At 48.7% G+C, this 24,525-nt stretch overlaps 1 protein-coding gene across 2 annotated transcripts in view; it reads left to right on the top strand.

Moving 5' to 3' along the window:
- Positions 1-8,777: 8,777 nt before the first annotated feature.
- The window catches only part of STIMATE (STIM activating enhancer), a 69,965-nt gene continuing 54,217 nt past the window's right edge, over positions 8,778-24,525 (top strand). Inside the window, exon 1 of one of the 2 annotated variants that reach the window (XM_056524074.1) lies at positions 8,778-9,072. In XM_056524074.1, coding sequence (XP_056380049.1) covers positions 8,928-9,072 — 145 coding nt within the window. In that variant the 5' untranslated portion in view covers positions 8,778-8,927. The remainder of the gene's footprint in view (positions 9,073-24,525) is intronic. The other variant, XM_056524075.1, reaches the window with a different exon arrangement.

The following is a 24,525-nucleotide window of genomic DNA, read 5'->3' on the forward strand; positions in this document are numbered from 1 at the left end:
TCCTTCCTCTCACACATCAGCAACCCCACCCATTGAAACAAAAGACCTGTGGTTTTCAATCAGGGTGCTTACAGCTGTTGCATTAGTTTCAGATTGATCCCTCCCCCATTGAAGCAGACAGGCTTCCTGTCATCAGCTGACTAGTGAGTCAGGTCTCGACCGCATTGCAAGCTGGGAAAAATCCAAGACAACAGTAATTTTGTATGCTGGTAAAAATAAATATTGGGGTGAAAATCACAGAAGAATTGTGAGAAAACCGTCACACACAGGTACAGACACTATATTATGAACTACACTAACTTTACAGCCCCTGTAGCATAGTCAAATAAAAAAAATCCCTGGAATACCCCTTTAAGGATGAGGCCAATTTTCATTTTTGCACTTTTGTTTTTTTCCTCCTCCTCTTCTAAAAATCATAACACATTCATTTTTGCACCTACAGACCCATATAAGGTCTTGTTTTTTGGGTCACCAATTGTACAGTTTGGGCCATTTATATGGATACACCTTAATAAAATGGGAATGGTTGGTGATATTAACTTTCTGTTTGTGGCACATTAGTATATGTAAGGGGGGGGGGGGGGACTTTTCAAGATGGGTGGTGACCATGGCGGCCATCTTGAAGTCAGACATTTTGAATCCAAATTTTGTTTTTTCAATAGGAAGAGGGTCATGTGACACATCAAACTTATTGGGAATTTCACAAGAAAAACAATGATGTGCTTGGTTTTAACGTAACTTTATTCTTTCATGAGTTATTTACAAGTTTCTGACCACTTATAAAATGTGTTCAATGTGCTGCCCATTGTGTTGGATTGTCAATGCAACCCTCTTCTCCCACTCTTCACACACTGATAGCAACACCGCAGGAAAAATGCTAGCACAGGCTTCCAGTATCCATATACACTGCTATATACTACTATATACACCGCATGAGAAATGCTAGCACAGGCTCCCAGTATCCGTAGTTACAGGTGCTCCACATCTCGTATCTTCACAGCATAGACAATTGCCTTCAGATGACCCCAAAGATAAAAGTCTAAGGGGGTCAGATCGGGAGACCTTGGGGCCATTCAACTGGCCCACGACGACCAATCCACTTTCCAGAAAACTGTTCATCTATGAATGCTCGGACCTGACACCCATAATGTGGTGGTGCACCAAAACTCAGGGAACGTGCCAGCTTCAGTGCATAAAAAGGGAAACACATCAAGTGGCTTGGTCGTCGTGGGCCAGTTGAATGGCCCCCAAGGTCTCCCAATCTGACCCCCTTAGACTTTTATCTTTGGGGTCATCTGAAGGCAATTGTCTATGCTGTGAAGATACGAGATGTGCAGCACCTGAAACTACAGATACTGGAAGCCTGTGCCAGCATTTCTCCTGCAGTGTATATAGTAGTATATAGCAGTGTATATGGATACTGGAAGCCTGTGCTAGCATTTCTCCTGTGGTGTTGCTATCAGTGTGTGAAGAGTGGGAGAAGAGGGTTGCATTGACAATCCAACACAATGGGCAGCACATTGAACACATTTTATAAGTGGGCAGAAACTTGTAAATAACTCATGAAAGAATAAAGTTATATTAAAACCAAGCACATCATTGTTTTTCTTGTGAAATTCCCAATAAGTTTGATGTGTAACATGACCCTCTTCCTATTGAAAAAACTAAAGTTGGATTCAAAATGTCCGACTTCAAAATGGCCGCCATGGTCACCACCCATCTTGAAAAGTTTCCCCCTCACATATACTAATGTGCCACAAACAGGAAGTTAATATCACCAACCATTCCCATTTTATTAAGGTGTATCCATATAAATGGCCCACCCTGTACTTTGTAATGACATCACTTATTTTATAATATAATCTGTGGCGAAACAAAAAAAACTTATTTGTGGAGTGAAATAAAAAAAACAACCGCCATTTTGCAACTTTTTTAGGGCTCCTGTTTCTATGCGGTGCACTTTTCGGTAAAAATGACACCTTATCTTTATTCTGTAGGTCCATACGGTTACAAGGATACCCAATTTTTGTAGGTTTTATTTTTTTTCTACTTTAAAAAATTATAACTACATGCACCAAAATTAGTATTTTTTAAATTGTCATCTTCTGACCCCTATAACTTTTTTATTTTCCCGCATACAGGGCTATTTGAGGGCTAATTGTTTAAACCGATAATTTTTATCGGTACCATTTTTGTTTTGATGGGACTTTCTGATCGCTTTTTATTAATATTTTTATGGTATATCAAGTGACCAGAAATGCACAATTTTGGACTTTGGTATTATTTTACGTGTACGCCATCATCCGTGCGGTTTAGCTAACCTTATATTTTAATAGTTTGGACATTTACGCACGCGGCGGTACCACATATGATTATTTTTAATTACATTATTTTATTTAAAAAATGGGAAATAGGGGGAAATTCAAACTTTTATTAGGAGACGGGCTTATTCACATTTATTAACTTTTTCTTTACACTTTCACAATTTTTTTAGCCCCCTTAGGCTATACCATGCAATCTTCTGATTGCATATATTGATCAATGCTATGCCATAGCATAGCGTTGATCAGTGTTATGGTGCTCTGCTGTCCCCGCCTGCATGGCAGGCTTGGAGCAATAGATCACCGATCGGATGGCGAGGAGCCGTCCTCTCAGCTGATTGGGACTATCGCAACAAAATCAGATCCGCTGAGCTGCCGGGATTCTTTCACTTTCATTTTAGATGCTGTGATCAACTTTGACTGCGGTGTCTAAAGGGTTAATGCCGGGCATTAACGCTGGGTCCTGCCTGCTGATAGCTGTTGGGACCTGCCGGGTTTAAAGCGTTCTCCACTCATGAGAACGCTTTAAATGCCGGTAACGGGACTAAGGACGTACAGGTACGCCCTGAGTCCTTAAGGACTTAGGAATGGGGGCATACCTGTACACCTTGCGTCCCCAAGTGGTTAAAGGGGTACTCCACTGCCCCACAGTTTGGAACATTTTGTTCCGAATGCTGGGTACGGGCCCCTTGTGACATCACGTCCACCCCCTCACTTTAAGTCTATGGAAGGGGGTGTGACGGTCGCCACGCCCCTCCCATACACTTTTAATTGAGGGAGTGTGGCAATGACATCACAACCAAGCCACCCGCACCCAGCTTTGTAAACGAATGCAGGTGCTGCACAGAGATCGCAGGAGTCCCAGCGACGGGACCCCCGCGATCAGACATCTTATACCCTATTCCTTTGGATAGGGGATAAGATGTCTAGGGGCAGAGTACCCATTTAAGCTGAAAACAGACAGGCATTTTTTTAACCCCTTCCCTCCCTTGGACGTAGGGGTACATCCTTGGGTATGTTCTCACGACAAGAAGTCCTATTCTTCGGGACAATGTGGAGGAGATCGATGGCGGGACCCGGCTGTAAATTACGGATGGGATCCTGCCACAACTGCCAAGACAATGGGGGAGATTTATCAAGACCTGTCCAGAGGAAAAGTTGCCCAGTTGCCCATAGCAACCAATCAGATCGCTTCTTTCATTTTTAACAAGGCCTCTGCAAAATGAAAGAAGCAAGCTGATTGGTTGCTATGGGCAACTGGGCAAATTTTCCTCTGCACAGGTTTTGATAAATCTCCCCCAATGATCTTGGAGGTCTCAGTAGCATAAACCCCATAGATCATGGGTGTCAAACATGCGGCCCACAATGAATATCTTTGCAGCTTGGCATCCCTGTGTCCCAAAAAATCTTTTCAGGACACAAGGATGCCCCGGTTACCTCTCAGCGGCCCCACGTTAAGTTTAAAAATGCAGGGGCCGCCGGGAGGTAGTGCACGCAGGGACGTCACTGACGTCCCGTGCGTGCGCCCATAGGAGAAGAGCAGAGCGGAGCAGTGAGGAGGACGCGCGGGTATGGTAAGTCACCACAAGCATGTCATCTTCGGTGTTCCGACCACCGCTCCTCCGGTCCCAGGACCTACTGTTATGGCCCATAGGCCATAGCAGTAGATAGTGACCCCGGACCGGAGGAGTGGTGGTCGGAACACTGAATGGGGGCAGTAAACAGACATACAGCCTCCAGCCATACACTGTATATGGCTGAAGGCTGTATGTCTGTGGGGGAACTGTACTGCACCTAATGTGGGGAACTATACTGCACCTAATGTGGGGAACTATACTGCCAACCTAATGTGGGGGAACTATACTTCACCTAATGTAGGGGAGCTATACTGCACGTAATGTGGGGAACTATACTGCACCTAATGTAGGGAACTATACTGCACCTAATGTGGGGAACTATACTTCACCTAATGTAGGGGAGCTATACTGCACGTAATGTGGAGAACTATACTGCAGCTAATGTGGGGAACTATACTGCACCAAATGTGGGGAACTATACTGCCAACCTAATGTGGGGGAACTGTACTACATCTAATGTGGGGAGCTATACTGCACCTAATGTGGGGGAACTCTACTGCACCTAATGTGGGGAACTATACTTCACCTAATGTGGGGGAGCTATACTGCACCTAATGTGGGGAACTATACTGCAGCTAATGTGGGGAACTATACTGCTAAGCTAATGTGGGGGAACTGTACTGCACCTAATGTGGAAGAACTGTACTGCACCTAATGTGTGGGAACTATACTGCACCTAATGGGGGGGAACTATACTGCACCTAATGTGGAGAGCTATACTGCACCTAATGTGGGGAACTATACTGCACCTAATGTGGGGAACTATGCTGCACATAATGTGGGGGAACTATATTGCACCAAATGTGGGGAACTATACTGCCAACCTAATGTGGGGGAACTGTACTGTACCTAATGTGGGGGAACTGTACTACACCTAATGTGGGGGAACTGTACTGCACTTAATGTGGGGAGCTATACTGCACCTAATGTGGGGGAACTCTACTGCACCTAATGTGAGGAACTATACTGCACCTAATGTGTGGGAACTATACTGCACCTAATGTGGGGGAACTATACTGCACCTAATGTGGGGGAACTATACTGCACCTAATGTCGGGGAACTGTACTGCCCCTAATGTACTGCACCTAATGTGGGGGAACTGTACTGCACCTAATGTGGGGGAACTGTACTGCACCTAATGTGGGGGAATTCTACTGCACCTAATGTGGGGAACTATACTGCACCTAATGTGGGGGAACTATACTGCACCTAATGTGGGGGAACTGTACTGCACCTAATGTGGGGAACTATACTGCACCTAATGTGTGGGAACTATACTGCACCTAATGTGGGGGAACTATACTGCACCTAATGTGGGGGAACTACACTGCACCTAATGTGGGGGAACTGTACTGTACCTAATGTACTGCACCTAATGTGGGGAACTATACTGCACCTAATGTGGGGGAACTGTACTGCACAGTATTGTGCAGAAGGGGCAGGGTCTTGTGCAGGGGGGCATGGGGTCTTGTGCAAAGGGGGCATGGAGTGTTGTACAAAAGGGGCATGAAGTGTTATAAAGGGGCATCATGGGGTCTTGTGAAGGGGGTCATGAGGTGTTGTGCAGGGGGGCATGGGGTCTTGTGTAGGGTGGGCATGGGGTCTTGTGCAAAGGGGGCATGGGGTCTTGTGCAGGGGGGCATGAAATGTTGTGCAGGTGGGCATGAGATGTGCAGGGGGGTATAGGTTGTTGTGCAAAGGGGACATAGGGTGTTGTGCAGGGGGGGCATAGGTTGTTTTGCAAAGGGGACATGGGGTGTTGTGCAGGGGGCATAGGTTGTTCTGCAAAGGGGACATGGGGTGTTGTGCAGGGGGGCATAGGTTGTTGTGCAAAAGGGACATGGGGTGTTGTGCAGGGAGGGCATGTATTTTTTTTTCTTATGCGGCCCACATAAACTTAAACCTTGTTTTTTTGGCCCATGTTAGCCTTTGAGTTTGACATGCTTGTCATAGATGTTACTGTCAGTACTGACCACTACATCTATGAGATTGACAGGCGGAGGGGGCTCCCCCTGTCCCCTCATCGGTGACCCTGCGATGCGATGACAGGGTCCTGATGGTTTCCATGGCAGCAGGAAGCCAGATAATAGCCTCTTGTTTGCCTACTATGGAAGCCTGTAAGGGCCTATATATAGACTAACAGGCGAACTGTCAGTATATACAGATGTAATACCGTATAGTATAACAGGTAAAAGTACTAAGGATCAAAATGTAATGTTTTTCAATGTATAAAATGTAATAAGTGATTAAAGGGGTACTCCGGTGGAAAAAAATTTTTTTAAATCAACTGGTGCCAGAAAGTTAAAAAGATTTGTAAATTACTTCTATTAAAAAATCTTAATCCTTCCAGTACTTTTAGCGGCTGTATGCTACAGAGGAAATTCTTTTCTTTTTGAATTTATTTTTTGTCTTGTCCACAGTGCTCTCTGCTGACACCTCTGTCCAGAGCAGCATAGGTTTGCAATGGGGATTTTCTCCTGCTCTGGACAGTCCCTGATGCGGACATTAGGTGTCAGCAGAGAGCAATGTGGACAAGACAAAAAAGAAATTAAAAAAGAAAAGAATTTACTCTATAGCAATACAGCTGCTAAAAAGTACTGGAAGGGTAAAGATTTTTTAATAGAAGTAATTTACAAATCTGGATAGGGGATATAAGTTGTTTTCGGACACAGATGTCTTTAATGCTAGCGCCCATTTAATTAAATGCCCCTTTTCCAATAAAGCCTTTTATTATCAAACCCAAACATAATAGGTCGGACAAAAAAAGTTATGGTTGTCGGCACACAAAAAGGGGGCAAAAAGAATTTTTTGTGGAAAGCAAAAAGGAAAAACAATTTAACCCCTTAAGGACGCAGGACGTAAATGTACGTCCTGGTGAGGTGGTACTTAACGCACCAGGACGTACATTTACGTCCTAAGCATAACCGCGGGCATCGGAGCGATGCCCGTGTCATGCGTGGCTGATCCCGGCTGCTGATTGCAGCCAGGGACCCGCCGGCAATGGCCGACGCCCGTGATCTCGCAGGCGTCCGCCATTAACCCCTCAGGTGCCGGGATCAATATAGATCCCGGCATCTGCGGCAGTTCGCGATTTAAATGAACGATCGGATCGCCCGCAGCGCTGCTGCGGGGATCTGATCATTCATAACGCCGCACGGAGGTCCCCTCTCCTTCCTTCGTGCGGCTCCCGGCGTCTCCTGCTCTGGTCTGTGATCGAGCAGACCAGAGCAGGAGATGACCGATAATACTGATCTGTTCTATGTCCTATACATAGAACAGATCAGTATTAGCAATCATGGTATTGCTATGAATAGTCCCCTATGGGGACTATTCAAGTGTAAAAAAAAATGTAAAAAAATGTAAAAGTAAAAGTAAAAAAAATGTGAAAAATCCCCTCCCCCAATAAAAAAGTAAAACGTCCGTTTTTTCCTATTTTACCCCCAAAAAGCGTAAAAAACATTTTTTATAGACATATTTGGTATCGCCGCGTGCGTAAATGTCCGAACTATTAAAATAAAATGTTAATGATCCCGTACGGTGAACTGCGTGAACGAAAAAAAATAAAAAACGTCCAAAATTCCTACTTTTTTAATACATTTTATTAAAAAAAAAATTATAAAAAATGTATTAAAAGTTTTTTATATGCAAATGTGGTATCAAAAAAAAGTACAGATCATGGCGCAAAAAATGAGCCCCCATACCGCCGCTTATACGGAAAAATAAAAAAGTTAGAGGTCATCAAAATAAAGGGATTATAAACGTACTAATTTGGTTAAAAAGTTTGTGATTTTTTTTAAGCGCAACAATAATATAAAAGTATATAATAATGGGTATCATTTTAATCGTATTGACCCTCAGAATAAAGAAAACATGTCATTTTTACCATAAATTTTACGGCGTGAAAACAAAACCTTCCAAAATTAGCAAAATTGCGTTTTTCGTTTTAATTTCCCCACAAAAATAGTGTTTTTTGGTTGCGCCATACATTTTATGATATAATGAGTTATGTCATTACAAAGGAAAACTGGTCGCGCAAAAAACAAGCCCTCATACTAGTCTGTGGATGAAAATATAAAAGAGTTATGATTTTTAGAAGGCGAGGAGGAAAAAATGAAAACGTAAAAATTAAATTGTCTGAGTCCTTAAGGCCAAAATGGGCTGAGTCCTTAAGGGGTTAAAAAACTATGGCCCAGATTTATCAAGCTGTGTGAGAGAAAAAATAGAGCGATTTTCCCACATGAACCAATCACAGCTCAGCTTTCACTTTACCTCAACTAGTTACCTGAGCTGTGATTGGTTGCTGGGGGAAAATCACTCTATATTTTCTCTCACACAGTTTGATAAATCTGGGCCTATATATATATTAGGTATCGCCATAATCGTACCGAATAAAGGTAACGTCATTGCTGCACAGTGAACGCCATAAATGCTAACTAGGGAATGACAAATCTAACAAAATGCTGATTTTTCTGATTTGTCACGATATTTCACAAAATCCACTGCATGGGGCAACAAGCTTAGCACTAATATAAAGTACGGGGGTCTGTTCGGAGAACCATCACCTCAGTCATGACGGGTGTTGTAGTTTTCCAAAGCAAGAAAGCCCCAGGGTGGATCTCCCCGCCAGAAGCTTTATACCCAATGCCCCATGATTATGTACTATACAGAGTCCTTACACTTATTTGACAATTCTAATAATTCCCGGGATGACCACACTGGCTTATAACGGGTTAACAGCAGCGTACATCGACTACGTTCAGACGTCTATCACGGTTATCCCGCCCCTTCCGTGACGTGTCTCAGTCTGACAGCTCCGCCTCCTGTGCCGCCTGACAGAACGCCCCGGTGCGCGTCACGTGTCAGCTCCCCAGCAGCCCATGTGACCTTCTGACACGTCCCCTCCCGGCTACCGTCCTGTGGTTGCCGCGGTGACCAGCTGGGGCTGGCTCCGGGCCCGGTAACGGAGCCATGGGCCCGAACACCGGGAATAGGAACATGAGCACCGGAGCTGGCCCCACCACCTCCCCGGGATGCGGCAGCGGGGACCTCATGGGCAGTTTTGGCATCTTTCTGCAGGGCCTGCTGGCAGTCATGGCCTTCAGCATCCTAATGTGTAAGTAGCAGCTGTGTGAGGAGCGGGATACATTGTGTCCTATATATTGTCACCCGGTGTGTGCAGTGCCAGGGCTGGGGGCATCAGTATAATGTGTACAGGGCTGGGGGCATCAGTATAATGTGTACAGTGCCAGGGCTGGGGGCATCAGTATAATGTGTACAGTGCCAGGGGCATCAGTATAATGTGTACAGTGCCAGGGCTGGGGGCATCAGTATAATGTGTACAGTGCTGGGGGCATCAGTATAATGTGTACAGTGCTGGGGGCATCAGTATAATGTGTACAGTGCTGGGGGCATCAGTATAATGTGTACAGGGCTGGGGGCATCAGTATAATGTGTACAGGGCTGGGGGCATCAGTATAATGTGTACAGTGCCAGGGCTGGGGGCATCAGTATAATGTGTACAGTGCCAGGGGCATCAGTATAATGTGTACAGTGCCAGGGCTGGGGGCATCAGTATAATGTGTACAGTGCTGGGGGCATCAGTATAATGTGTACAGTGCTGGGGGCATCAGTATAATGTGTACAGGGCTGGGGGCATCAGTATAATGTGTACAGGGCTGGGGGCATCAGTATAATGTGTACAGGGCTGGGGGCATCAGTATAATGTGTACAGGGCTGGGGGCATCAGTATAATGTGTACAGGGCTGGGGGCATCAGTATAATGTGTACAGGGCTGGGGGCATCAGTATAATGTGTACAGGGCTGGGGGCATCAGTATAATGTGTACAGGGCCAGGGCTGGGGGCATCAGTATAATGTGTACAGGGCCAGGGCTGGGGGCATCAGTATAATGTGTACAGGGCCGGGGGGCATCAGTATAATGTGTACAGGGCTGGGGGCATCAGTATAATGTGTACAGGGCCAGGGCTGGGGGCATCAGTATAATGTGTACAGGGCCAGGGCTGGGGGCATCAGTATAATGTGTACAGGGCCAGGGCTGGGGGCATCAGTATAATGTGTACAGTGCTGGGGGCATCAGTATAATGTGTACAGGGCTGGGGGCATCAGTATAATGTGTACAGTGCCAGGGGCATCAGTATAATGTGTACAGGGCCAGGGCTGGGGGCATCAGTATAATGTGTACAGGGCCAGGGCTGGGGGCATCAGTATAATGTGTACAGGGCCAGGGCTGGGGGCATCAGTATAATGTGTACAGGGCCAGGGCTGGGGGCATCAGTATAATGTGTACAGGGCTGGGGGCATCAGTATAATGTGTACAGGGCCAGGGCTGGGGGCATCAGTATAATGTGTACAGGGCCAGGGCTGGGGGCATCAGTATAATGTGTACAGGGCCAGGGCTGGGGGCATCAGTATAATGTGTACAGGGCCAGGGCTGGGGGCATCAGTATAATGTGTACAGGGCCAGGGCTGGGGGCATCAGTATAATGTGTACAGGGCTGGGGGCATCAGTATAATGTGTACAGGGCCAGGGCTGGGGGCATCAGTATAATGTGTACAGGGCTGGGGGCATCAGTATAATGTGTACAGGGCCAGGGCTGGGGGCATCAGTATAATGTGTACAGGGCTGGGGGCATCAGTATAATGTGTACAGGGCCAGGGCTGGGGGCATCAGTATAATGTGTACAGGGCCAGGGCTGGGGGCATCAGTATAATGTGTACAGGGCCAGGGCTGGGGGCATCAGTATAATGTGTACAGGGCCAGGGCTGGGGGCATCAGTATAATGTGTACAGGGCCAGGGCTGGGGGCATCAGTATAATGTGTACAGGGCCAGGGCTGGGGGCATCAGTATAATGTGTACAGTGCTGGGGGCATCAGTATAATGTGTACAGGGCTGGGGGCATCAGTATAATGTGTACAGTGCCAGGGGCATCAGTATAATGTGTACAGGGCCAGGGCTGGGGGCATCAGTATAATGTGTACAGGGCCAGGGCTGGGGGCATCAGTATAATGTGTACAGGGCCAGGGCTGGGGGCATCAGTATAATGTGTACAGGGCCAGGGCTGGGGGCATCAGTATAATGTGTACAGGGCTGGGGGCATCAGTATAATGTGTACAGGGCTGGGGGCATCAGTATAATGTGTACAGGGCTGGGGGGGCATCAGTATAATGTGTACAGGGCTGGGGGGGCATCAGTATAATGTGTACAGGGCTGGGGGGGCATCAGTATAATGTGTACAGGGCTGGGGGGGCATCAGTATAATGTGTACAGGGCTGGGGGGGCATCAGTATAATGTGTACAGGGCTGGGGGGGCATCAGTATAATGTGTACAGGGCTGGGGGGGCATCAGTATAATGTGTACAAGGCTGGGGGGGCATCAGTATAATGTGTACAGGGCTGGGGGGGCATCAGTATAATGTGTACAGGGCTGGGGGGGCATCAGTATAATGTGTACAGGGCTGGGGGGGCATCAGTATAATGTGTACAGGGCTGGGGGGGCATCAGTATAATGTGTACAGGGCTGGGGGGGCATCAGTATAATGTGTACAGGGCTGGGGGGGCATCAGTATAATGTGTACAGGGCTGGGGGGGCATCAGTATAATGTGTACAGGGCTGGGGGCATCAGTATAATGTGTACAGGGCTGGGGGCATCAGTATAATGTGTACAGGGCCAGGGCTGGGGGCATCAGTATAATGTGTACAGGGCCAGGGCTGGGGGCATCAGTATAATGTGTACAGGGCCAGGGCTGGGGGCATCAGTATAATGTGTACAGGGCCAGGGCTGGGGGCATCAGTATAATGTGTACAGGGCCAGGGCTGGGGGCATCAGTATAATGTGTACAGGGCTGGGGGCATCAGTATAATGTGTACAGGGCCAGGGCTGGGGGCATCAGTATAATGTGTACAGTGCTGGGGGCATCAGTATAATGTGTACAGGGCTGGGGGCATCAGTATAATGTGTACAGGGCCAGGGCTGGGGGCATCAGTATAATGTGTACAGGGCCAGGGCTGGGGGCATCAGTATAATGTGTGCAGTGCCAGGGCTGGGGGCATCAGTATAATGTGTACAGGGCTGGGGGCATCAGTATAATGTGTACAGGGCCAGGGCTGGGGGCATCAGTATAATGTGTACAGGGCCAGGGCTGGGGGCATCAGTATAATGTGTACAGTGCTGGGGGCATCAGTATAATGTGTACAGGGCTGGGGGCATCAGTATAATGTGTACAGTGCCGGGGGCATCAGTATAATGTGTACAGGGCCAGGGCTGGGGGCATCAGTATAATGTGTACAGGGCTGGGGGCATCAGTATAATGTGTACAGGGCTGGGGGCATCAGTATAATGTGTACAGGGCCAGGGCTGGGGGCATCAGTATAATGTGTACAGGGCCAGGGCTGGGGGCATCAGTATAATGTGTACAGGGCCAGGGCTGGGGGCATCAGTATAATGTGTACAGGGCTGGGGGCATCAGTATAATGTGTACAGGGCCAGGGCTGGGGGCATCAGTATAATGTGTACAGTGCCAGGGCTGGGGGCATCAGTATAATGTGTACAGGGCCAGGGCTGGGGGCATCAGTATAATGTGTACAGGGCCAGGGCTGGGGGCATCAGTATAATGTGTACAGGGCTGGGGGCATCAGTATAATGTGTACAGGGCTGGGGGCATCAGTATAATGTGTACAGGGCCAGGGCTGGGGGCATCAGTATAATGTGTACAGTGCCAGGGCTGGGGGCATCAGTATAATGTGTACAGTGCTGGGGGCATCAGTATAATGTGTACAGGGCTGGGGGCATCAGTATAATGTGTACAGGGCCAGGGCTGGGGGCATCAGTATAATGTGTACAGGGCTGGGGGCATCAGTATAATGTGTACAGTGCCAGGGCTGGGGGCATCAGTATAATGTGTACAGGGCCAGGGCTGGGGGCATCAGTATAATGTGTACAGGGCCAGGGCTGGGGGCATCAGTATAATGTGTACAGGGCTGGGGGCATCAGTATAATGTGTACAGGGCTGGGGGCATCAGTATAATGTGTACAGGGCCAGGGCTGGGGGCATCAGTATAATGTGTACAGGGCCAGGGCTGGGGGCATCAGTATAATGTGTACAGGGCCAGGGCTGGGGGCATCAGTATAATGTGTACAGGGCCAGGGCTGGGGGCATCAGTATAATGTGTACAGGGCTGGGGGCATCAGTATAATGTGTACAGGGCTGGGGGCATCAGTATAATGTGTACAGGGCTGGGGGCATCAGTATAATGTGTACAGGGCCAGGGCTGGGGGCATCAGTATAATGTGTACAGGGCTGGGGGCATCAGTATAATGTGTACAGGGCTGGGGGCATCAGTATAATGTGTACAGGGCTGGGGGCATCAGTATAATGTGTACAGGGCTGGGGGCATCAGTATAATGTGTACAGGGCTGGGGGCATCAGTATAATGTGTACAGGGCTGGGGGCATCAGTATAATGTGTACAGGGCTGGGGGCATCAGTATAATGTGTACAGTGCCAGGGCTGGGGGCATCAGTATAATGTGTGCAGTGCTGGGGGCATCAGTATAATGTGTACAGGGCTGGGGGCATCAGTATAATGTGTACAGTGCCAGGGCTGGGGGCATCAGTATAATGTGTACAGGGCTGGGGGCATCAGTATAATGTGTACAGGGCTGGGGGCATCAGTATAATGTGTACAGGGCTGGGGGCATCAGTATAATGTGTACAGTGCCTGGGCTGGGGGCATCAGTATAATGTGTACAGTGCCAGGGCTGGGGGCATCAGTATAATGTGTACAGGGCCAGGGCTGGGGGCATCAGTATAATGTGTACAGGGCTGGGGGCATCAGTATAATGTGTACAGGGCCAGGGCTGGGGGCATCAGTATAATGTGTACAGTGCCAGGGCTGGGGGCATCAGTATAATGTGTACAGTGCCAGGGCTGGGGGCATCAGTATAATGTGTGCAGTGCCAGGGCTGGGGGCATCAGTATAATGTGTGCAGTGCCAGGGCTGGGGGCATCAGTATAATGTGTGCAGTGCCAGGGCTGGGGGCATCAGTATAATGTGTGCAGTGCCAGGGCTGGGGGCATCAGTATAATGTGTACAGGGCTGGGGGCATCAGTATAATGTGTACAGGGCCAGGGCTGGGGGCATCAGTATAATGTGTACAGGGCTGGGGGCATCAGTATAATGTGTACAGGGCTGGGGGGGCATCAGTATAATGTGTACAGGGCCAGGGCTGGGGGCATCAGTATAATGTGTGCAGTGCCAGGGCTGGGGGCATCTGTATAATGTGTACAGTGCCAGGGCTGGGGGCATCAGTATAATGTGTACAGTGCCAGGGCTGGGGGCATCAGTATAATGTGTACAGGGCCAGGGCTGGGGGCATCAGTATAATGTGTACAGTGTCGGGGGCATCAGTATAATGTGTACAGGGCTGGGGGCATCAGTATAATGTGTACAGTGTCGGGGGCATCAGTATAATGTGTACAGTGCTGGGGGCATCAGTATAATGTGTACAGGGCCAGGGCTGGGGGCATCAGTATAATGTGGCCAGGGCTGGGGGCATCAGTATAATGTGTACAGGGCCAGGGCTGGAGGCATCAGTATAATGTGTACAGGGCCAGGGATGGGGGCATCAGTATAATGTGTACAGGGCTAGGGATGGGGGCATCAGTATAATGTGTACAGGGCCAGGGCTGGGGGCATCAGTATAATGTGTACAGGGCCAGGGCTGGGGGCATCAGTATAATGTGTACAGGGCCAGGGCTGGGGGCATCAGTATAATGTGTACAGGGCCAGGGCTGGGGGCATCAGTATAATGTGTACAGGGCCAGGGCTGGGGGCATCAGTATAATGTGTACAGGGCCAGGGCTGGGGGCATCAGTATAATGTGTACAGGGCCAGGGCTGGGGGCATCAGTATAATGTGTACAGGGCCAGGGCTGGGGGCATCAGTATAATGTGTACAGTGCTGGGGGCATCAGTATAATGTGTACAGTGCCAGGGCTGGGGGCATCAGTATAATGTGTACAGTGTCGGGGGCATCAGTATAATGTGTACAGGGCTGGGGGCATCAGTATAATGTGTACAGGGCCAGGGCTGGGGGCATCAGTATAATGTGTACAGGGCCAGGGCTGGGGGCATCAGTATAATGTGTACAGGGCTGGGGGCATCAGTATAATGTGTACAGGGCTGGGGGCATCAGTATAATGTGTACAGGGCCGGGGGCATCAGTATAATGTGTACAGGGCCGGGGGCATCAGTATAATGTGTACAGTGTCGGGGGCATCAGTATAATGTGTACAGGGCCGGGGGCATCAGTATAATGTGTACAGGGCCGGGGGCATCAGTATAATGTGTACAGGGCCGGGGGGCATCAGTATAATGTGTACAGGGCCGGGGGGCATCAGTATAATGTGTACAGGGCCGGGGGGCATCAGTATAATGTGTACAGGGCCGGGGGGCATCAGTATAATGTGTACAGGGCCGGGGGGCATCAGTATAATGTGTACAGGGCCGGGGGGCATCAGTATAATGTGTACAGGGCCGGGGGGCATCAGTATAATGTGTACAGGGCCGGGGGGCATCAGTATAATGTGTACAGGGCCGGGGGGCATCAGTATAATGTGTACAGGGCCGGGGGGCATCAGTATAATGTGTACAGGGCCGGGGGGCATCAGTATAATGTGTACAGGGCCGGGGGGCATCAGTATAATGTGTACAGGGCCGGGGGGCATCAGTATAATGTGTACAGGGCCGGGGGGCATCAGTATAATGTGTACAGGGCCGGGGGGCATCAGTATAATGTGTACAGGGCAGGGGGGCATCAGTATAATGTGTACAGGGCCGGGGGGCATCAGTATAATGTGTACAGGGCCGGGGGGCATCAGTATAATGTGTACAGGGCTGGGGGGGCATCAGTATAATGTGTACAGGGCTGGGGGGGCATCAGTATAATGTGTACAGGGCTGGGGGGGCATCAGTATAATGTGTACAGGGCTGGGGGGGCATCAGTATAATGTGTACAGGGCTGGGGGGGCATCAGTATAATGTGTACAGGGCTGGGGGGGCATCAGTATAATGTGTACAGTGCCGGGGGGGGGGGGGGGGGCATCAGTATAATGTGTACAGGGCTGGGGGGGGCATCAGTATAATGTGTACAGGGCTGGGGGGGCATCAGTATAATGTGCACAGTGCCAATGTTGGGCATATCACTATTATGTATACTGCCAGTGCTGCCATTTAGCCTTGGTCCCTGAGGTGCTGAAGTCCCAATTGTCTAACCTGTGGAATAGACTGGGACGGTGACCGGACTTTTAGCTGCTGGAAACTACAGAAGATGATGGAAAGAAATTGAGCTTTATTCTCTCTTCAGGCCTGAGGAAGGTTCTGACCAAACAAAACGTGTTGCACGTGACTAAAGTGTTGTGGACTTCTTGTGAGACATAAAGTGCCTGAAGTTAGAATAAAGCCTCAAGACCGGTGGGGCAGGAGAAGCCACCAGGGACCACTCCAATGACTTGTCGTTCAGGCAGCATGGAAATGAACACCGGTTTCTAAGTATTAAAATATACCAGGCTGCCTCCTGCTGAGTCTCCTATGCTTAGGGCATTCTGCATTTAATAAGGGGGGATACAATTCTGTGCTGAGCTGTACAAATTGTGTGCGCTGTCCCTAAGATGGCAGTGCCTTAGGCCTAAAGGGTGTACAAAGAGGCAGAAAGTGTGGAGCACCTAGAGAGGATCCACATCCAGGGAAACAGTCACTGGACACCTTTGCAGTTTTTAGAATTTTTTTGGACACACCGAAGTAATGTTCCCTCTGACTTCTCTAGATCTCAAAGTACCTTTTGGTTTTCATGCACTTAGTGTTAGAATTAAAGGAGTAATGTGGTGTATGACAATTTATACCCTATATTAGGGATCGACCGATTATCGGTTTGGCCAATATTATCGGCTGATAATCACGATTTTGGGCATTATCGGTATTGGCAATTACCTTGCCGATAATGCCCTGCCCCCCGCACCGCATCCATCGCGACCACCCCCCCCCCCACCCCACCTGTCGCACCCCCCCCCACTGCACCGCCCTGGCCCCATTGCCTCCCCCATCCCCGGTTTTATTATTACCTGTTCCCGGGGCCCACGCTACTTCTGGCTCCTGCTGCATCCTGCGTTACCCTGTGTGCGACGTCACCGTCAGTGCGCACAGTGACAGCTCAGGAGGACGCCATCGGAGCCAGAGTGGACCCCGGGCCCAGGTAATTATTAAACCGGGGATGGGGGAGGCAGTGGGGCGGGGACGGTGCGGTGGGGGGTGCGACGTGGCGCGGTGGTAGGGGGCGCGGAGCGGTGCGGCGGTGGGGGGTGGCGGTGATAGGACTCAGGACCCCCAGACAGGCAGGGGGAGAGTAGCAGGTGGTGGTGGCGGCGGCAGCGGTCTATGGCACTGCAAAAGCCACTGCAGTGCATTGATTTAAAGCGGCCGCTTTAAATCAATGATCTGCAGCCGTGTCGCAGGGGGATAAATAGCTGATAACTTATACCGGAATATCGGTATACGTTATCGGCTATCAGCCCTAACCTCCACCAATTATCAGTATCGGCCCTAAAATAAATATCGGTCAATCCCTACCCTATATATTTCCAATTGTGGGGAGTCAGACCATTGGGACCCCCTGCGATCTGCCCCGCGCCCCAGCTCTCAGCATAAAAGGAGCTGTGTGGACCATGGCAGGAAGCGGTGGCCCTGATGCCTCCTCCGTGCATCTCTATGGGAGAACCAGAGATACGGCATTCGTGTATCTCTGGCTCTTCCGTAGAGATACATATAGGGGCTGTGGGGGCCACCGCTTTGTGCAATGGTCAACAGTCTCCTTACACTGGGCGGAGATCGCTCTGTGTACGAGGAGAGCGCGGCGCCAGGCAGGAGATCGCAGGGGATCCCAGCAGTCAGACCCCCTGTGATCAGACACTTATCCTTTGGAGTGCTCCTTTAAGGGGGTACAGCTGTTTTCTTGACACACTGGTTGACTTCATAGCACCTGGACTCGCATAGTGTCTGTATATAGTGATCCTGACTTCAGGGGATACGGTGCTGGTGCGGTAGAATCGTCAATAGCTTTCATCCCTTAGTCTATACATTGTACATGTACAATTCCCCTTGGGGCACTATTTAGCACAATCCTTAGTGATGGGGTTGTTCTTCCATTGTGTCTTCATGTGCAGAGTAAATCTCATTGCTGCCATCTGCAGTTGTAAAATAATAGAATTAGTATTCCGGTAATACTAAAAACAATGCACATAGTCATTTCTTTCTAGAGGCGATCCTATAAGAACCCATTGACGTACCCATAACATTACCCCGCACGTACACAGTTCTGGATCCTGTGTAGCAGCTGGAATAAGGGTGAAGTCCCGAGCACTGAGCTACGTTGCAATTTTTTTTTCCGCTCAGTTATGTCCTTGGGAAAACATCTGATGATTGCTCGGTAAAAAGGACGCAATTCTGTGCTGAGCTGTACAAATTGTGTGCGCTGTCCCCAAGATGGCAGTGCCATAGGCCTAAAGGGTGTACGAATAGGAAGAAAGTATGGAGCACCTAGAGGGTGCTCCTTCACAGACGTCTTCTCCTTACAGCTGTCTTTCCCAGCCAGAGTGGCTTCAGCTGTTGCAAAACTACTACTCCCAGCATGCCCGGACAGCCTTCGGCTGTCCGGGCATGCTGGGAGTAGTAGTTTTGTAAAAGCTGATGCACAATTTGGGAAACACTGCTCCACAGGTGCTGGAATATTAGCAAACATGGGGTTAAAGGGGTGGTGCTGTGCGGTATACCGGTTCATACTGAATACCGAAATTTTTGTGCTGCACGATATGAATTTTTCCCCATACCACAATAACGGTTTGGCCCCTCCCCCTTGGGAATGAATGAATTATCAACCCAGCGCTGTGCTGTCTCATCGGGGAACTTGTCATATGTGACCCGCGAGCGCTGTTCTGTGTCCCCCCCCCCAATTAATTATCAGCCCAGCCCTGCGCTGTCCCCATCGGAGTACTAACATTACCCGCAAGCGCTGCCCTCCTTGTCCTCCTGTTTGTTGCGGCCGCCGGCACTGACACTCTATACTGTGCACTGTATCCCTATGACCGGGCTGCAAAAGATAAACAAAATAAACTTTACTCACCTTCCCCCAGCGGTCCGGACCTGCTTCCTGGGGACGGGAACGTCGGAGAGCCGTCAGCCTATCACTGGCCGCAGCGATGTTCCGCCTCGGCTGGTGATAGGTTGAGCGCGTCATGTAAGAAGCCGGCCGGCTTCCCGTCCCCAGGAAGAGCGTGAGGCCGACGTAGGAAGGTGAGTTAAAGTTTATTTTGTTTTTCTTTTGCAGCCCGGGCATAGGGATACAGTGCACAGTATAGAGTGTCAGCGCCGGCTGCCGCAACAAACAGGAGGACGAGGAGGGCAGCGCTTGCGGGTGATGTGAGTAGTACCCCGATGGGGACAGCGCAGCGCTGGGCTGATAATTAATTTGGGGGGGGGGGGGGAGAAGCAGAACAGCAGGTCACATGATTTTGGGGGGGGGGGAGAAATACCGTTATATACCGTGGAACCGCCATGAGTTACAAAAATACCGTGATACACATATTTGGTCATACCGCCCAGCTCTATAAAGGGGTACTCGACTAGAAAACATGTCAGGCACTGTCCAGAGCAGTATATGTTTGCTCCTACTCTGGACAGTTCCTAAACTGGACAGTGGTGTCAGCAGAGAGCACTGAGGTCAGACAGAAAGGAAATTCAAAAAGAAAAGAACTTCCTCTGGAGCATACAGCAGCTGATAAGTACTGGAAAGATTTAGATTTTTAAATAGAAATAATTTACAAATCTGTTTACAGGGGTATTTTAGGAACTGTCCAGAGTAGGAGAAAATTCCCATAGCAAACATATGCTGCTCTTGAAAGGAGGCCGTTGGCTGTCCGGGCATGCTGGGAGTTGTAGTTTTGCAACATCTGGAGGTCCGCAGGCTGAAAACCACTGCTCTAGAGTATAAATGGATGGGCAGTGTGCACGTTTGCTGCTTTATTCCAACAGGGATTCACCTGTGGTCAGTGGGGGTCCCAGCGCTGGACCCACACAGCTCAGACACTTATCACCTAACCTGTGCATAGGTGATACCTTTTGTGTATAGGAAATACTCTTCAAGGAGCAGAGTGATATAGAGCGTTGTTCTGGAGAAGACTTAATTATTAAGTAGCTGGAAATGTGAGCAGCCTTGTGCCATACTGTATACTGGATAATGTGTCTGGGCTTTCTGAACTTCTGCTCTGTTTCCTCTAGAGAGGGGAATACAGACAACCCAAGTGACATTGCTTCATACAGGACATCTGCTAGGAGACAGATGCTCTTTGAAGGGGTTTTATAGACGTTTCCCCAAGTAGCGAATCATTTAACTGCACGTAATGATAAAATGATTCTCTTGCTCTGTGTTGTTGCAGGTTCCCCCCCAAAAATAAAGTTTAGACCCCCCCAATCATTAGAATGAACAGGAATAGCACAAAGTTGTGCTCTTCACTGCCCAGATTGCTTCAGTCTGTCAAAACATTAAAAAAGTCTCGGGGACCTGTCAAAGGTTTTGTTAAAAGCGACTCTTTAACCTGCCGTTCTTTTCATGCTGCCTGTCACACAAGTCATCAGGGAGGTCTCCGGTGACCCTTACCTGCCCCACCTGTCTGATTTATTTCTCTTTATTTGGTTATAGGAAAAAATCTATGAATCAAGGATGGCAGGGCAGGCAAAAGCCTCCAGGGACCACCCGTATGACTCTGTTGTTTGGGTAGCATGAAAGTGATGACGGGTTCCCTTTAATCATATCATATACACAGATTTTTTTTGTAATAGTATATTTCCCTGCATTAGCCAAGTGACAACTTGATACATAATATAATAGATATGTCTCAAGAAAAACCATTAAAGGGGTTCAATGGAGAAAAGCAAGTAATCCAGCGTTTCGATCGATTAAAATCACATCACAGACAAGGGACAAACACCGACAAGTTTTGGATCATGCAAGATCCTTAGTCATGGCATTACTAATGACCAAACAACAAAGATTTATAGCAATATTACTGGTCACATGACATCACAAGCTTAAAATCTCATAGACACAAATGAAATCTGGAGACTGGATTGGAAGTAGATAAAGTGCATGATACAATATAAATGTATGTAGGTTGTACATCCAGTTCTCTAAAAACCTGCATATGTCAGGACATTTCAGATGTAAGCAACAACCAAGTTAATGTCATTTTAGAAATGTGCATAATAGGGATGTGTCCACATTAGGGATCAACCGATATCGATTTTTTTTTAGGGCCGATATCGATAATCTGTCACCTTTCAGGCCGATAACTTATACCGATATTCCGGTATAAGTTATCAGCTATTTCAACCCCCCAGGCGGGGCAGAAGCCGTTACAGATCAATGATTTAAAGCGGGCACTTTAAATCAATGAACTGCAGTGGCTTTTGCGGTGCCAGAGACCTCTGCCGCCACCCGCTTCTCTTCCCCTGCCTGTCCTGAGTCTAACCACCACAGTTGCCCCATTGCCTCCCCCCCCCATCCTCTGCCCACATGCCGCCGCCCCATCGCCTCCCCCCATCCCCGGTGTTATAATTACCTGTTCCCGAGGGTCCACGATCCTTCTGACTTCGGCGTCCTGCGCTGTCACTGTGCGCACTGACGGTGACGTCGCACTGACAGTGACAGCGCACAGCAACAGCGCAGGAGCCAGAAGGATCGCGGACCCCGGGAACAGGTAATTATAACACTGGGGATAGGGGGAGGCAATGGGGCGATGGCGGTATGTGGGCAGTGGATGGGGGGAGGCAGTGGGGCAGCGGCAGCGATGGTCGTCTCCGGCGGGGGGCGGGGCATTATCAGCATATCGGCAAAGTAATTGCCGATACCGATAATGTCCAAAATCGTGATTATCAGCCGATCAGCTTGCAGAGTCCCCTTGAGACCTTTTTTCTCTTGGCTCTGAACTGCTAGGCCTTCTGCAGAATTCCTACAAGCCACAGGAACCTAGCTAAAACGCCTACTACACAGCCCTATTACAAGTCACCAGATTGTAGGGCACAGCGTCATAGGAATATTGAGTAGCTGGTCGGCGCTGAGTCCGTGCCCAGGAGCTGGTCAACAGTGCCCAAGTGAGAAGTCTTGGAACCAAAATGGCTGAAAAGTGGACCCAAGCATCATCCCGTTCAAGAACTACTGGACTTCTGCCCAGCACAGCGGATACCGAGATACAGCTGCAGGACAGCAGTTGTATAAAGTTTAGTTTGGGGGCTAATAGGGACTGACTGCTTTTCTTTGGATAACCCCCCTCACCTTTTGGGACAAGGAAGTACTTGGGTGCTTCTGTTTTATGTGGCCTTTTTTCTCAACCCCCGTGAGCATTGTTTCCCAACCCCCGTGGGGTGGGCATCACCATCTATGTGCCCCCCAGTTGTTTGTGGCACAGTGCCATACATTTAGTAGCAGCTGCAGCGCTGTCCCATTCACCTGCAGTACCAGGCACATCCACAATGAGGAGATGTGAGCACTGCAGCTGATTGTTGGGTTACTGGAATGTGGAACCCTCCCTCCATGAGCTAGTACTCACCGTCTTTCCTAAGGACAGGGCTTGAATGTCCTGAAAAGCCTATTTAATTGCATTACATAAGGGAATTTATGGAATCCTCGCAATAAAATAAGCTGCACATACATAAATACATAAGGGACATACTGTAAGGCCTGGTTCACATCACGATTTTACCATCTGATTAACAGACAGTAAAATCGCGGGGGTCCAGCCACTGGAGACCCTCGCATTCTCAGTAGCGGCACCCCGCCGTGATCACAGCACAGAGGAAAATCTCTGTGCGGGATGACTGCGCTATACAGGGGCCGGAGCACTGTGTCGTCAGGGCTCCGGCCCCTCGTGCCGTCACCCTCGCCCCCTCAATAAAAGTCTGTGGGAGTGGCGGCTGTAGCCGTGACGCCACAGTGCTCCGCCCCCTGTATTGCCCCGTCATCCTGCACAGAGATTTTCCTCTGTGCTGTGATGACGGTGGGGTGCCGCTAATGAGAATGCGGGGATCTTCAGCGGCGGGACCCCCGCAATCAGACATCTTATCCCCTATCCTTTGGATAGGGAAAAAGATGTCTAGGGGCGGAGTACCCCTTTAAATACGAAATTGTATCAAAAAATCGTACAGCTGAAAATTTCATCCAATTTTTCACAAAAAATCTGATCATGTTTGGAAAATTATATGTGTGTCAAGGGCAATAATGTTTATTTAAAGATGCTACTGCGCATGTGTAAAAAGAAATTGTGCGATAAATCTGATGAAATTACGATTTAATACCATGTACATAGGCCATAATAATAAGAAAAAACATGATTTCGATCAGATTCTGAATCTAGCAACAGCAGGCTGTTGCCAGGAGGGGACCAGCCTTCATCTTCTGGCCACCCCATAACTTTATCCACACCAAGGACACCACCAATGGGTCTGAGTGAGTGGTCCTTAATGGACCGTGCATCATTTTATTGTTGGCAGTAAATATTGAGCAGCCATATCACATATTCATTGCATATTGCGTGTTTCTGTTTTTCCTACTATTACTTCCCCTGATGAACCCCGCATTGCTCTGTCTTATCCAGATAGGGGGGGGGGGGGGGGAAACACGTTGGGAATATTATGTATTGTGGCCATTGACACAACATTGTGCATTGTAGGAAATCTGTTTGCTGTGTTAGGTGATGGTTTAGAACTAAGATGGTATCGGGTTAGGGTCTTTATCCTACCTACACTGTTACATTTTTTGATCAATTTTCATATTTTTGAGGACGATTTATTTTCATATATGTTATAATTAAAGGTTAAGTATTAATGAGCTAACAATTCTCTTCCTGTGAATTTTTGTCCATATTAGCTCTTACTGTACCAGTGTATCTTTATAATATTTCAGTGCATTTTTTTGTGAATGTACCCTAACCTGGATTGCCCTACAGCCTCCTTATCCATGGTGTGTATGTACAGAATCGGCCCAGTACGTCTGTCCTGGGTACACATTGTCCGCCCAGCTCTGTAACCTTTCCATGGGTTACAATGTGTAAATATGAAGCATTGCAGACACAGAGTAAATAAGAATGTATCCGGGTCTAGTTCATCTGTAGAGGCGAATGGTTAGTCTGGTTCCAGAGATACAGGTGTGTGGAAAAATCATTGAAAAGGATCTGACGCTTACAGGGGTTTTCCCACCTCCCCTGGTGGAGGTCCGACCATGCTTTCTGCTGCTGCATTTAACCCTATGGGCATGAGGGAGATGGCTGAGCGCTGTACTCAGGCCTGTAAAACTGCACAGATCGGCATTCAGCTACATATAACCAGGAGGGCATGAGACCTCCGTACTCTTCATCAGTTACAATTTTTTTTTGCTATGTTTTTTATGTGCCTTATTGCCTATTAATTTGCCTTATTGCCCCTTAAATACTGACAATGGTGGGAGT

This window comes from Hyla sarda, chromosome 6, assembly GCF_029499605.1.
Source record: "Hyla sarda isolate aHylSar1 chromosome 6, aHylSar1.hap1, whole genome shotgun sequence".
Lineage (NCBI taxonomy): Eukaryota > Metazoa > Chordata > Amphibia > Anura > Hylidae > Hyla > Hyla sarda.